General features: G+C 40.4%; 1 protein-coding gene across 2 annotated transcripts; it reads right to left on the bottom strand.

Annotated features, from left to right (window-relative positions):
- Positions 1–4,505: 4,505 nt before the first annotated feature.
- On the bottom strand, positions 4,506–14,497 carry zgc:113279 (uncharacterized protein LOC553749 homolog). 2 transcript variants are annotated; one of them, XM_067970751.1, is made up of 12 exons: positions 14,165–14,497; positions 12,534–12,658; positions 12,234–12,261; positions 12,070–12,134; positions 10,770–11,446; positions 9,470–9,575; positions 8,678–8,824; positions 8,497–8,557; positions 8,094–8,260; positions 7,070–7,177; positions 5,732–5,845; positions 4,506–5,541 (listed from the first exon to the last, which is right to left on the bottom strand). In XM_067970751.1, the coding sequence occupies exons 1-12, from the start codon at positions 14,391–14,393 to the stop codon at positions 5,506–5,508; spliced, it is 1,863 nt and encodes a 620-aa protein (XP_067826852.1). In that variant the 5' UTR covers positions 14,394–14,497; the 3' UTR covers positions 4,506–5,505. The 2 variants fall into 2 exon arrangements, with proteins under 2 accessions (XP_067826852.1, XP_067826853.1); XM_067970752.1 differs by lacking the exons at positions 12,534–12,658; positions 14,165–14,497 and adding an exon at positions 12,362–12,521.
- Between the last annotated feature and the right edge of the window lie 1,810 nt (positions 14,498–16,307).

Raw genomic sequence — 16,307 nt, forward strand, 5'->3', positions numbered from 1 at the left:
CAGAACAAAGCAGCCCGCTTGACTGGCACCCCATCCACCACTCTAAACATTCACTCCCTTCACCACCGGCGCACTGTGGCTGCAGTGTGTACCATCCACAGGATGCACTTCAGCAACTCGCCAAGGCTTCTTCGACAGCACCTCCCAAACCCGCGACCTCTACCACCTAGAAGGTCAAGGGCAGCAGGCACATGTGAACAACACCACCTGCACGTTTCCCTTCAAGTCATACACCATCCCGACTTGGAAATATATCGCCGTTCCTTCATTGTCGCTACGTGAAAATCCTGAAACTCCCTTCCTAACAGCATTGTGGGAGAACTTTCACCACACGGACTGCAGCGGTTCAAGAAGGCGGCTCACCACCACCTTCTCATGGATAATTAGGGATGGGCAATAAATGCTGGCCTAGCCAGTGACGCCGACATCCCATGAACGAATTAAAAAAAAAGGTGTGGTCTCACTAAAGCCCTGTACAATAGCAGCAAGACTTCCTTACTCTTGTACTCCAACCCCTTTGCAATGAAGGCCAACATACCATTTGCCTTCCTAATTGCATGCTGGGTCTGTATGCTTACCTTCTGAGGAAGAAGGGAATAGAAGGTTATGCTGATAGGGTGAGATGAAGTAGGGAGGGAGGAGGCTCGTGTGGAGCATAAACGCCGGCATGGACCAGTTGGGCCAAATGGCCTGTTTCTAGGCTGTAGTTTCGATGTAACTCAATGTATTTATTGTTACAACCTTGTGCTTTCCAGATATGCTTTTGTGCTTACCGAAAAGTCCCATTACATAACCATCATTTCCTAATTACCAGTAGCGTGATTTTTGGGCAAAAACATTTGGAATGCCTGAACTGAATAACCCTTAAGCTGAAGATAAGCTTCATGGAAATACTAAACAACGCCATAATCTCTGCAAGTGCAATCAACCCCACACTCAGCAGAGAAACCCTTACTGCACCCGTGTGCCATTTTCCATTTTCCACATTAGCCAAGACAATGTTGTGCCAATCTATGCTGAATTACATGTAATTTTGTCTTTTGGGCTTGTGCCAATGAAAAATGATTCAAGACTTTTTAAAATTCATTCTCAGGATATGGGGTGGCACAGTCAAGGCTGACATTTATTGCCGCACCTTAGTTGCCCTTGGCAGTGTTCATTCATCTGGAACCGCTGCAGTCCATGTGGTGAAGATACACCCACACTGCTGTTAGGGAGGAAGTTCCAGGAATTTGACACAGTGGCAATGGAAGGCCACACACTTCTTATGGGCCCCTTAGGGCCAGCAGAGAGCAGGTTTATCTCTATTGTCTGGACTAGATTCAAACCCCAGATGCCAGAAGTGAAAAGACAGCACATTAATGCGCTGCACACCCGGTCTCCTCTCTAAGCTTACATTTGAAAATGTTCCAACTTAAGGATGGCAATCACTACAGGAATGATTGGTATATTGGCCAGTGGAATGATAGTTGTGTGACTTTACCAAATTCCCAGTTTACTGTTAGTGTTAAAACCCAAGGGGGGCCCGAAAACAGGCACATTCGTGCTGCATGATGATTTCTATGTTTGCTGCGTGCTGCCTGTGCTGTTGAGTGGCTGCACGCATTAGCAGGGGGGCCCTGATATTGGGAGTGGTTAGCACCACTTAAAGGCAGCCTGCACCTCTTAAAGGGGAGGTGCACTGTGGCTGCAGGAAGTGCTTTAAGTCCACTGGGAAGTAAATCTGTGCTGGACTATAGTGAAGAACGGTGATGATGGGAACTCTGGAATTTTTAATGAGCAACAACTTGGCTGCTCAAGGTTTGCAGGACTCTGATAGTTTCAAAATATAAGATCCGGGTTCGCACGGAGTCTGAACGGAGATCAGAAATTGCATACATAAAACACGGATGCAGGTCTTGGCTCATCCAAAAACTGTTTTATTTTATAATATTGAATAAAAATTTCACAAAACTACATCCCACATCCTCCAATCTGCCCACCAGACCTCACCAATCTGCCGATCTGAGTTTGTACCAGACCTGCGAGAGAGCGTACACCAAGGTTCTCTTTAAGAATGCACTAGAGGCCTTGGTGCAAGACGTGGACAGAAGGAGGGGCATCTTATATCCGCAGGGGGACAAGAGGCCCTCCAGACATATGCTCCCGAGGCAGTAGTGGATGTGGTCAATGCCAGGAGCATAGCTCCCATGAACATGGATGCAGTGCAGGAAGAAGTTCAATGATTTAACACAAGTTGTCAAGGTGCATGAGTTCAAGTTTCAAGCGTCATATCATACCAACTGCACCACTAGCCACATCCACCCCTCCACACACACCTCCCATCACCCACCTACCTACAAACTCTTTCAACTGGTAAGCAGCTCTTCCAATCAGATGCTTCATTTCACCCTCACACATTGCCACTGTTGCAAGCTGCACACCCACAATCACAGGTCAGGCACACTGGCAGCTATTCAACCATGACAGCCACATCAACCAAACATTTTGCAGGACACTCACCGACACACTTCCTGCTTTCTTGTAGCAGAAGGTGGCGCATAAAGGGAGGCAGCAAGTGGCAGTGGCTCCATGGAATATGAACCCGCTGTCCTCTCGCAGGATGACAGCATTCCTGTCCTACCCCTGCCACTCCGCCAGTGCCCTTGCTGTTGCCTGGCAGCTAGCCAGCACGCTCCCTGTAGCGTATTGGAACTTTATTATAGGAATATGAGAACAGGAGTAGGCCATTTAGCCCGTCGAGCCTGTTCTGCCATTCAATGAGATCATGCTTGACCTGTGACCTAACTCCATATACCCACCTTAGCCCCATATCCCTTAATACCTTTGGTTAACAACAATCTATCAATCTCAGATTTAAAATTAACAATTGAGATGGCATCAAATGTCATTTGCGGAAGAGAGTTTCAAACTTCTACCACCCTTTGCGTGTAGAAGTGTTTCCTAACTTCACTTTTGAAAGTCTTGGCTCTAATTTTGAGGCTATGTCCCCTAGTCCTGGTTTTCAAGTATAGAAGACCTCCAAAAACAGCTACTAATGCATTTACAGCCAAAAGCAATAATCCAGCTACTAACCTGTAACTCCAACATGATCCCTTTAAATAGCGCTGGTGGGGGGTCCTCCATGCCGTTTAAGACTTGTTCAGCTGTGTGAGGTTAAGACAGTGCATTGGCTGGAGCATGGAGATCCAAAATAGCAGCGGTCCTTTTAAATCAGCGTTGCACACTGATTTACATCATAATCTCCCTACGATACATTCTGCAGGCTTTCTTTAGGAAACCACCTTTACCAAGATGGCAACCTGTGCATGTCACACTGAAAGTATGCACGTGCATCATGGATGCCATTTTCGGGGCTTAGGTGTCCGCGTAGCACCTACAGAACGGGTGCTACACGGCCCAATTTGGCCCCCCCTATACTCAGTTGCAATTGTCAAAGGATTAATTTCCAGGCCCTTTTGATTAGTAGTTTCCATCTTTGCAATTTAAATTTCATTCAACAACTAAATGTAGTCACTGAATTTATTGTTGTAGTGCAAGTGGAATGTACATTAGTGCTTTCTCAGAGTATTCTTAGATTTATTGACAAAAAGATATTAAAACCTGCCAAGAGATTCAGGGTAATGAGAACTGAAGTTTCCCAACACTTTATCAAATGTAGATCTGTTTGTTTTGTTATCTAATGGGTACATAACAGTGTGTTTGAACAATAATAGGGCGAAAATGGATTGAAAGTCAGCAACCTCAAAGAGAAGTGTAGCAACAGGAGAACATAGGTTTGGTCCCATACATGGTTGGTTTCCAGCTGTGGTACAGGACACACTGATAGGGGGTGAGGGCGAGAGAAAAATTGGCCTCTATCACATGGCGCCTAGCAACTAGCCCAGAGAAGCCTGGGCAGATTACCCACATGCTCCCTTGACTGCAGGACATATGCGATCTGGAGAGGCCAAGATAACAATGTGAGTGCATGTAGGGAGGAAAGAGGGGAAGAGAAAACCAATCTAAAAAATGTGTTACAGGTTTTGAAATAATCGAGAATTAAAGATAATCAGCCAATATGGTTTGGTTATCAAGCCACCCCTTCATGCCTTGCAACTGATATTTCAGCTATTCAAAATGATCAAACATTTCTATGTCATTCTGTCAGTACATCAATAAGCAATCAGTCATTGCCCTCCAAATCCACAGGGTCAAATGAACAACATATTTAAAAAGTACTTGGATGTGCACTTGAAGTGCCGTAACCTACAAAGCTACGACCAAGAGCTGGAAAGTGGGATTAAGCTGGATAGCTCTTTTTCGGACGGCACTGACACGATGGGCTAAATGGCCTCCTTCCGTGCCATAAATTTCTATGGTCCTATGATTCTACGATATCAACTCTCAGAACTTAATTTTTAATCTAAAGATAGGCCAAAGTACCGAAGGAACAACCATCAGCAAATATGTATAATTTTAAAAAGTGAAAACAAAAAGAACGTAGACAGGAAATAAAGGGAATGTCAGAAGTGCTCTTTTATTTAAACAATATATACAATACAGTTTGCTAAACAATATAGCCAACAATGGAAGTTTCACAGAAACCAGCTAATTTGCAACTATGGGCTCTCATATAACAAACAGACGTAGACCAAAAACTAAAGTTGAAGTTGTCTGTGTTACTGGTGAGCAGTGTAGGCAAAAGCTCCATTTTACAATGTTTTTGAAGCAGCTTAATTTTCTTTCATCTTATTCAGATTTGGTGGTTATTTGATGCAATACAGTACATTAGTGGCTACAAGGCAATGTCAAATTCTGATCACCATTAAGGTTAACACTTCCTCATAATTCAGTTTGAATGGGTTATGTGCATTAGCAACAAACGCACATTCATCAGTATAGCAGGGAGGTACCTGAAACATCTGTATATATCTGCTATATACAGCAGTCACACAGTAACACATATAATCCAGATCATTTGATCTATTTTAATCAAGTGATCTTGAAAATAACAAGACAATTTCAACTTTTAAATTGCTCTAGGACCCTTTATGAGATGTTATTTACTTTTCTCTGCTGCGATGTCTCTAACCCTTTTAACTTTGGTTGCATTTTTTTATAGCCTGAGCTGTGCTGATGCAAAGAATATTCCTTGTAGTCCCTCAAAAATAAAATACATTTTGTATAAATCGCACAAAATTTGCTATTTGTTACTCAAGCATTGGTGCTCTCGCCAGATTGCACACAATGCCCTCAGTCGTTAATTATGGATTTACAATCAATTCTGATTTTACTCACCTTCATTCATTAAATGTTTTTATTGCAAAGCATTTGTTATTTGCAACACATTGCTGAAATTGATTTACAGAGCTCTATGCACTGTTGGACTAGTATTCAATGTATGGTTTGGGTGTGTGTATATATATATATATATATATATATATATAAAAAATATTGACTGCTTTCAACTCCAGCTCAGGCTTCACAATTTGTTGACTTATACTTGTCAATTCCGAGACCGTCTCACTGACAGCCAATGCTGAGTCTCAATCCAAGTTCCTGGAAAGCAAAATAATAACATATCATTTCTTTTAATATTTTTGGGGGGCATAAGTATGAATGATTTAGACTTTAAAATTGGTTACAACGATTCAAAATGTGGTCTCCAGGATTTCTGTTGTCTTAAAAAGAAAATTATTTTCTGACATATTTTACAGCCCAAAAAAACATATTTTGTATTTTAACCTACTTCACAGCGCATGGCTGGTCTGCTGGGAATGTCGCAAGGAAGCAATTCAGGAACCACTACTTGTAAGTCAGCTTTTTGGTCCATCACACCAAGCACTGCAAATGAGCCAAATTCCTTTAGAAATGCAAAGGAAAAGAACATTAGTAATTTCACTGATTTAAATACATATATATTTAAATTATATATATATATATAAATATATATATAAAGGCATGGTTTAAAAACTAAGCTTCTAACAAGTATTTCAGAAACTAAATAAAATATTATTAAAGATTTTATTAATTCGTTGAGAGCTGCAAAATGTAACTATCAGAATTAAAAAGTCCTCTGTTAAAAAAAAAAAATTAGGGCATTATTTTCCTTTTGTGTGTAAAGTTTTACTAAAAAGCAGATTGGAGTAAACATGGGAATAAAACCCACAGGAAATAATAACATGTCATTTCTGTTATTACTGCTTATTATCTTGCTCTTAGGCATTTATGCAAGTTAGCTAAAAAAAAAAGCTTGTTAAGGACTTTTAAGTCTTGGTTGAACAGCAATGAAGGAGTCATGCAGTCTTGTGCAGGGTACGTGGCAAAACATTGGAAATATGGAAGATATGTGTCTCCATGGGCACAATTTTAATATGCCGGCGGGAAGAGTCCGGGAGTGGGTGGGTGATTTGCGGGTGCCAAACCCGGAACGGAAGTAGTCTGATTGACAGGCTGGCTGCCAGCAGGAGCTACACATCCGTGGGGGGGGTGGGGGTGGGGGGTGGAAAGAAAGAGAGAGAGAGACCTCATCAGTAGTTAGGATAGAGATGGGGGGGTGGGGGGAACAAAGATTAGAGTGGAGACGTCGGACATCGGGATCAGAGGGCGGACATCGGGATCAGTGTCCGGAGGGGTGTCCAGGCAACATCGTTTTTAAGGTCTGTTTATTTAATTTGTTTACAATGGGAAATGTAATTTTATTTAATTTATTGAGTTTATTTATCACTTTTACCAGGCAGTTTGCTAATTAACAAGTATATTTGTTATTTGCTGGGCTAAGGAGAAAGAATAGGTGAGTGGGACTAATTGGATAGCTTTTTCAAAGAGCATGCACAGGCACGATGGGCCAAATGGCCTCCTTTCTGTGCTGTAAGATTCTATGATTTGGTACTTGTGTGGTATTTTTCTGTGTGCATGTCCTTTTAAGTTTGGTCATGAGAATAATTAACCCTCATTTAACATTAAAAAAATGCTTTTGTAAATAATGCAAATGAATTAAACTTTACTTTTGGGTCAACAGAAATTCTCACTAAAATTAAGACATTAAATACATCAAGCGCTGCTCATTTGGTTTCATTGAACGTACCTTGTGAAGGTCAGTTTTAATTTTACCAACATGGCTGTAAAGGAAATTCAGAACTTCAGTGTCACTTTCTTCCACCGCAAAGTGGATGGCACTTCGGCCATTCATGTCCTTTAGGGGAACAACAGACAGCATCACACATCTGAGGAGACATTCCTCAATCTTCTCCCTTTATCCCCTCCCCTCCTCTCCCAAATTCCATGGGTACCACCAATTCTCCAACACTTCACCGCGAGACCGATCTTCATGTGTGAGCCGGAGCAGAGTGTTGGCAGGCTACTCAACACTTAACGTCAAGCCCAATCCTCCCCTTGCCAACATCACACACGGACACTACAGCTCACTGGATCGTGGACCTAGATCACTGATGCAGATCGGTTTTATTCACTTTACATTTTTTATTTAAAATTGCAGTTCATCCATATTTAAGGTAATTGGCAAAGGAGGTGCAAGGAGGAGAATTTTTTTACGCAGCAAGTGATTATGTTCTGGAATGCACTTCTTGAAAGGTTGGTGGAAGCAGATTCAATAGTAACTTTCAAAAGGGAATTGGATAAATACTTGAAGTGGAAAATTGCAGGGCTATGGGGAAAGGGCAGTGGAATGGGATAATTGGTTAGCTCTTTCAAGCACGATGGGCTTCCTTCTGTGCTGTAAGATGCTATGATTCTATAACTATACCCATTTGTAAGGTATATAAATTACTTCACAGTGAATTCAAATAGAATGTGAGGTTTGATACATTGAATACTACTGTGCTGCTAAATTTTAAAATCAAAGGGTAGATTTTCCAAATCCTCGTCCATAGTGAGGCACCTGGCCTGCTAGAAGCATGAATCTGAAAATCACAGGCATTGCACCACAAAAGTAGTGCTAATTAACAATCATAAAAAGGATTTAAAACTTCAAAGTAACCCAATATCACTTCTTGTTCTGAACCTGACATTTATTCAGTGACAAATTCGCTCCCACAGAAACCCATTGAAATAAAACAGCGAATCGGTCTGTTAAAAAGTAACTTCCGTACCTGCCTGGAGAGGGAAGCTCCCATCCTCAGCAAGCATTTCATTCCGTCCAGGAGCTGGTCCTTCCTCAGCGTGAGGAACTTCTCCATGTTACCGTCCAGGTCTGAGTTCTCAAACTCCTTCACTGTTGCACTGTGAGCCAACACTGCACAGTGTAACGGGGTCAGATCTTTAGAGCAAAGACAAAGGCTTGTTATTCACGTTTGCTGGAAGCTGTAAAGATCAACGCAGGTGAATTATATCAATTGATGCTGAATTTTCATGTGTGATCCAGATCAATTGGAAATTACAGTCACTGAAGTTTTAAACTATTAGAGGAGCATTATATATATATAAATAAATAATTAACGTCGCATTATATCAATGAAAGAAAAATTGATTTTGATGCTGGCCAGAGATACTTACAATTATTGTCCATGGCATCAATGTCCACATCAGTTCCATTCATCAAAGTTTTTTCTATTGCCTGCAAATGATCAATAATGATATTATTGATGGATAAATGTGACAAGAGTGGTAACTGCTCATAATCTGCGGGGCTCAGGATTGAGGTTTGCTCCGAAGTACATATTTGCACTCTACTTACTTGTAAAACTCGAAGGAACCCATTTTCCGCACACAAGTGGACTGGAGTTTTCCCCAAGTAGTCTTTATAGTTGATCTGAGCGCCAAGCGAAATGAGGTCATTTACCATCAGGTGCTGGTTTCTTTCTGCGGCCAAATGCAACGCAGTCTGTGGAACCAAAAATAGTGCTATCATTATACAGTACCTTAAAGCTTTAAACGCCCCAAAAAAGTCTCAACAGCTTTTTCTGCTTAATGACTTAAAACAATTCTACATTATTTTTAAAGAAATATCATGATCATAATGTACTCTCACATGAAGCGTTTTAACAAACAAAATATTTTTACAATGAAATGAAAATACCGACAAGTAATTTAAGATGAAATGGATGTTTTTCTTTTTGGACATATATATATATACATATATATATTTAGTTTTTCTTTTTGGTATAAATAGATATATATTCTTGCTCAATTTGTCTTATTAGCAATTTTAATAAGGCTTTACAAAAAATCTACAATACTTTTAAACTGATTTCCAGTACATTTTGAAGTAGAATATCCCAGTCGCAGTATGTACTAACCACTCTAGTCTACCTGAATTACCAGGTAAGATTTATTTGATGAATAAAATATATTCTAAAACTCATGGTACGGTTGAGAACAAATGTGACTGTTATGGATTAATTTACTTTTTTGTTCATTATGACATTTTTAACTGTAAAAGCCATTAACAAGAAAGTCCAGAAAATAATTTTGATAAGATAAAATACAAACTAGCAGGAATTCTCTTCAAAGGCTTCTTATTACTTACTCGGCCTCTGGTGTCCTTGGCATCAATTCTACCCATGTTTGCCATTCTACAGGCTAAGCTGTAAGCCAAGGCTCTCTTCCCCTGAATAACAGCATTATGTAGCATACTGTCAAAATAAGAAAAGGGCACTGATAATTAAATAAGGCAGCAAAGCATAGAACAGAAACAGGCAATTCAATGTTCTGAATTAAACTATTCCTTCTTTCTACAGCCTACGTGTTAATTTCAATAATTATTCTCATTTCATAATTGCAATCAAAATGAATTTACTTTTTTTGTAATAAAGGAATTAAATTCATCTGGAGAAACCAGCAATTTGTAATAGGTTCAGGTGATTCAACTGAAAGGGAATAAATTGGATGCGATGTTAATCAGAACTGTTTGCACTGAATTATTTCTGCTGTTTAAAGGCCAAGTACACAAAAACACACAGCAGGTTGGATTTCCTGGAAAGAAATGGCATACACCTGGTATGCGTTTATTTACAGAGGTCTGAATCACACGTATTACTTGGAAGTGGCACAATAAACAGTTTTATTCACTAGCGCCAATCATTTAAACATGAAGAAAATACTTGAATTTACTCAACTGATAACATGGATTGGTTTAGTGTTATTCACTTCATGGGAGAATGTGTAGGGGTGAGGGCCCTTCCTGATGTGCTCTGCCTATGATTTTCTGATGTATGCTGGTGGTGAGCAAGGTTCCCACCATCAGCTCCCTCGGAAAATCTTAACATATGGCACAGGAGCAACTTGCATTTACACAGTAGAAAAACGGCCCGAGGCCCTTCACAGAAGTGTAATCAGATGAAAATCGACTAAAAATCAAACTTCATAATGAGACAATAGAACGAGGTGGCTCACCATTACCTTAATCTGAATACAAAAACAAAAGCAGGTTATGGCAGCCACTGACAACTTTTTGTTGTAGTCATTTAGTACTGACTGTGACACAACTGTAAAGTTACAACATATGGGGTTAAGTAGGTACATGCATAAAATTGTAATAAAGTGCAACCATTGTAATATTCATTAAGCTAATCTTTTGCACTAGGCTGCACCTCTTAGTGATTATTTGCTTTCTATCCATCTATATTTATTGAAACAATTTTTCTTGCTATGAGGAAATGGCAGGGGAGTGGGATTAATTGGACAGCTCTTTCAAAGCGCTGGCACAGGCATGATGGGCCAAATGGCCTCCTTCTGTGCTGTATGATTCTTTGGTTCAATCTCTTCTAGGCATTTTAACGGCTACATTTAGATCCCGACTCTACAATAATTACAGGCCTTATACTTACAGGTTGCCATTCTTGTCCACTGAAAGTATTTCCTGAGTAGACATGGTGCTAAGGCTCCACTCTACATGTCGCAGTTGAAATTGGAAGAAAGACATGGCTGAATTGTCTGGAAGAAGTTGCTGTTGAGGGGAGACTGGATGGTCCTTAGAATCAATGTGAGAAGATTTGCTGCTCTGGATAATGTTCAACGCAGCTTGACTAAACCGTTTTGCTTCGGGCGATGGGGAGCGGGGAAAGGATTGTTCCATGATGTTCTGAGAATAGCAGGGATGACAATTGAAGGCCCTGTCGGAGGTGTTCCCGCAGTGTTCGTCTGCAAAGGCTAGCAAGTGAACAGGTGAAAGGTCCCAAGACTCCGATTCAGAATGTGAATAAGGTTCAGGAGATGCAGATTCCAGATCAGGACGAGTTGCACCATCCTTGGAGAAGTAACTCTGATAGGAGTGTAAGGCTCCTTGGTCAGTTTGCAGCATAGGGTGCTGGCTGCTGTAGTGTGAACCCCATAAACTGACCGGGCAGCCTATGTAGCAGCCCGCCTGGCAATCCATTTCAACAGGGCCCTGCACTGTCTGGTCAGAGCACATTTTACCTTGCTTCAGGTCTGTCTCCAAAACTTCTACTAAATCTTCCAATAGTTCTTCAAAATTCTTTGGTAGGTAAGCAATAGGTTTTTTTATCTGAAAAGAAAAACAAAATAGGAAGCTGTTATTGCACTTCCTTTATTCATAGAAAGCTGTCACAATCAAATACTGATGTGAAGACATAGCAGCATCCTTAAAATCAGCAACAAAATAGGTCTTATAAGCGATGCAAATGACATTATAAATATTAACCTGGAAATTACACTATGCAATATTATCACATGAACAAGTAGCCTGGGTTGAGTGCTGCATTAAAATAGCATCCATAGAATGTGAGTTCAAATTCCACCATGGTAATTTGAGAATTTGAATTCAGCTTAAAAAAAATCTGGAAATAAAAAATTGATATTAGTAAAAAAAAAAGTGACCCTGAAGCTGTTGCATTGTCATCAAAACCCAACTGGTTCACTAATGGCCTTCAGAGAAGGAAACCTGCCGTCCTTACCCGGTCTGGCCTATATGTGACTCCAGTCCCACACCAACTTGGTTGACTCTTAACCGCCCTCTGAAATGGCCCAGCAAGTCACTCAGTTGTATAAATCTCCTCAAGATGAAGCAGTCCTTACCACCACCTACTCAGGGCAACTAGGGATGGGCAATAAATGTCGGCCTTGCTGTCATTTCCAAGCTACAAATTCTGGGATCCTGTCAGTGCTTACCTGCCTGGCCCGCCCAGCGGCATATGGATGCCCATGAACCACGTCCCGGACAACTCGCCTTCTCACTGGAATAGATCCACCAACAAACACGTTAGACACGATATTAGACACATTTTTTAAAAATATGGACAAATTAAAGTAATATTTTCCTGTGAGCCACTTACCATTACTTGATTTCCAGGTCATATCCTCCTGTAAGAAAAGAAATTAAAATGTCTTAAAAATCCTAATTTCAAACCAGCTTTTCAACAAATATTAAAGATTGAATTTCCAGCCTTTAAACTTGCAATACCTTGTCACTTTCAGGGAAACTTTTTCCAGAGAATCTGATCTGATTATGCAATTCTCCCCTGACCCTCCTAATATCACGTTTCATGTTGAGTTTAATAGCTACAAGACTGAAAGATTATTTTCTTCTCTTGAACAAGGCTTGCTGTGCAGGTGTAGTGGGCTTATCCTCGTACCTGGATGGCCTTGGGATCTTCTCCTTTGGCTATGCGATAACTGCGAAGGAGATCTCGAACTGGCTGTCGGACTCTTACTCCCAAGTACTTCTTCTGCAATTCTGTATTTATACGATTCTTTGCACCTAAGAAAAATACAATTTTAATAAAAACCAGTGCAAGATATTTTGGTCATTCCCCACCACTTAAAATGTCCACGATTAAAACAGGCAATTGCTTATATGGACCAAAAGGCGATAACCATTGACATCAATTTCAAAGTTGCCGGTTGTAGCGTCTTAAGTGCTCTGTTTATCTTGGACAGAAACAGCTGAGTTTACTCACTAGTTAAGGTGCACTGAATATTAAAATAAAATTACCATCCCCATAATGTAGCAGTAATATCAGCAAAGAAATCTTCCCCAGTGATACAATGCTGCAGTGAACACTCGACTGAGGACAGACTCGTATTCAACTATGAAATCTAAAAAGGGAATCCAAAGAGATCCTAATCTTACTGAGAACGTAGATTCTTGAAACTTAGCAGAGTTTGGCTTGGTGATAGCATTTAAATTCTCCCAGGCACATTTGATCGAATTAAGCTGCAGAGGTTTCAAAGGATTGTATCTGTTGCCAATTCTAAACTTTCTGCAGGATTTCTGTGTTCAGCATCTTACATAACATAGCACCTTATATTATGCACCTTATTCTGTAAATACCAAGACTAGGCTCTTCAGCAATATCTGAGATCGATAGATTTTAGGACTCTAAGGGAATCCAGAGGTATGGGGATCGGACGGGAAAGTGGGATTGAGGTCAAAAGATCAGCCATGATCTTAGTAAATGGCGGAGCAGGCTCGAGGGACGGTGTGGCCTATTCCTGCTCCTATTTCCTATACACTCCATACACTGCTCATTGGTACTGTCACTATTCAGATCACTTCAAAGCAAAAATGTGTCTATAATATTTCAAATAATGAAGCAAACTCTGCGTAAAACTGTGATCTCTGGTACATACAACTAGAAAGAAAAAAAGAACTTGCATTTATACTGTGCCTTTCATGACCTCAGGATGTCTCAAAGCGTTTTACAGCCAATGATATACTTTTTGAGGTGCAGTCAGCGGCAGCCAATTTATCCACAGAAAGGTCCCACAAACAGCAATGAGATAAATGACCAGATCATCTGTTTTTAGTGATGTTGATTGAGGGACCAAGGATTAGTATTGAAAACTCCAGCTTGCTGAATTTTGCTTCTGTTTGGGTGGATCAGGTCTTTTTCTAATTCACAACCTTACTGTATATATAAATACTGTAATAACTTGCTTTTCAATCAGCTCTTGTGCACGTGCAGTTTACACATCCTGGTTTAACTATTAATTTATGGAAGGTACTGATTTATTTGCAATTTTCACTGGAGAATGATAAAAATCAAATTAAAGCCCATCCCTATCCGGCCCTATTGCTCGTTGTTCAGAATTCCAGCACGGTTTTCTGAATTCTTGAAATTTCTGAAATACACTTTAATATGACATTGCAGTGGTTAAAGCAACCTCGGCACATTCATTGCTACAATTATAAACTTTATATTTATACTCCACTAGTGCTTAAGAGGCAGTGGCTACATTGATAACGTTTCTGCAGGAATCTTACCAGTGAGGGTCTCGTTTGCAGTTTCTGTGGTGGTCTTGTTTCCTCGGTTGCAAAACTCAGTGATTGCCGAGGTGGGAGTGGAGGGGCTTTGCTGCGAGCAGTCGCCGGGAGGGGTTTGTACTTCCCCGGGCAGAGGAGACCGGTTGCTCCCTCGGAAACAATCATCTATGCCACTGTCATTGCTGCTCTGGTCGTATAGGCTATCCGGGCTTAACACCTTGTAGAGCATTTTGTATCCTGATGCACCCAGTTTGATGCAACCGCCAGATGTGCAGTGCAAACACCTGGGCAGGTAAGAACCAGGTAAATCCTCCCTACTGTAGCAGTCCACTGATGAAGGGAAATTGTAAACTCTGACTGATTAGTTCTTTGCTTTTGTATATAAGGGGAGGGATCTGAAATATGATTCTTGACGCCAATACTTGCGTCAACTTCCTGATGATTTCTGAACCTGTCAGTGGAATTTAGTCCTTAACAGTTGGCTGCAGCAATTGACTTACGCTGAATGTGACGCAGTTTGGAACAGAATAACACCACCTATTTTCCAGAACTTATTTCAAAGGAGAAAGACAGTTTTTATTTAATTAGATTCAAGGATTCCTAATGTAATGTTCTCCGAGACGCACTTAGGTTTTTAAAAATCCAAATTATGTTCTTTACTAAAACCATGTTAAATGCAAAATTCCTTGACAGTAAACTCTCATCGCCATAAAACTTTATTACAAACCTGTTAATGGACTTTTATTTTCATCCTGTTTGCTTACTAGTTGCTTAATATTATTACGTGATAAAGTTAAACTTTTGCTGCACAAGAATTGGGGCTTATTCCCTTTATGTTTTAGGTGTAGCAGAATCATAAACCCATTTATAAAGAATGGACTTTCGTTTTGCTACACATATCACGCAGAAGAAATCTTCACCCAGTATTTATATAAAACATTCATTGCACAAGCAATACAAATGATTGTACTCTACATCATGTATAACTCAAGCCCCAGTAGCCTACATTGCAAGACTTACGGTAGTCCAAAATTAACTAATTGTGTACAGCACTTTGAGACCTTTTGAGGACATGATAAGGTGCTATATCAGTCATTATACTACAGCCTGATGTCAATTTTTATCTGGTTATGCTGCTGTGAAGCACCTTCGGGCTGTTTATTTAGGGTAAGGATTACTCACTGTGTAACTGTATAGAGGTACTGTTTATTAGGCTCATGTGGAGCATAAACACTGGCATGGACCAGTTGGGCCGAATGGCCTGTTTCTGTGCTGTACATTTTATGTTTTCCTCTGTTAACGGCGCTATATAAATGCAAGTTGTAGTTGTTAAACATTGTCAAATGTTGGTTGTTAGATGATTTGTGCAATACAGTGTTAAACAAGTCACGAGAGGTTACATAACTTGCAAGAAGTTGTCAGCCTTGGCTCAGTGGTTGCACTCTCACCTCTAAATCAGAAGGTCATGGGTTCAAGTCCTACTCTAGAGACTTGGGCATATTAATCTCGGCTGAAGTTTTGGTGTAGTGCTGAGGGAGTGCTGCACAATCAGAGGTGCCGTTTTTCGATGAGACATTAAACCGAGGTCCTGTTTGCCGTCTCAGGTAGACCTAAAAGATCCCATGGCACTATTCGAAGAAGTGCAGGAGAGTTCTCCCCGGTGTCCTAGCCAACATTTATCCCTCAACCAATGCCTAGAACAGATGATCTGGTCATTTATCTCATTGATGTTTGTGGGACCTTGCTTGCTGACCTTACTGCCGCGTTTCCTACATTACAACAGTGACTACACATCAAAAGTATTTCATTGGCTGTGAAGCGCATTGGAGTGTCCTGAGGTCATGAAAGGCACTATATAAATGCAAGTCTTTCTTTCTAGACACCTGTCACATGTCACTGTAACAAAGTCAAGGCTGGAAAATTGATTGAAAAGTTCTTGAATTTCTGAGTTAAACTTTTTTTAAAACTCATCCAAATGAACTTCTCACAGATCAAAAACAATTATAGCAGAACCTTTAAAGTAGGACCTGATCAGGCAACTGAATTCACTTTGTACAACACTGTCCAATTATTTAATGGGTTTCTCTTTTTTTGGCAGGTATTTGCCTTTAGTAATCTTTGGCTGGATCAACTGCTGATACGA

This window comes from Heptranchias perlo, chromosome 33 (assembly GCF_035084215.1).
Source record: "Heptranchias perlo isolate sHepPer1 chromosome 33, sHepPer1.hap1, whole genome shotgun sequence".
Lineage (NCBI taxonomy): Eukaryota > Metazoa > Chordata > Chondrichthyes > Hexanchiformes > Hexanchidae > Heptranchias > Heptranchias perlo.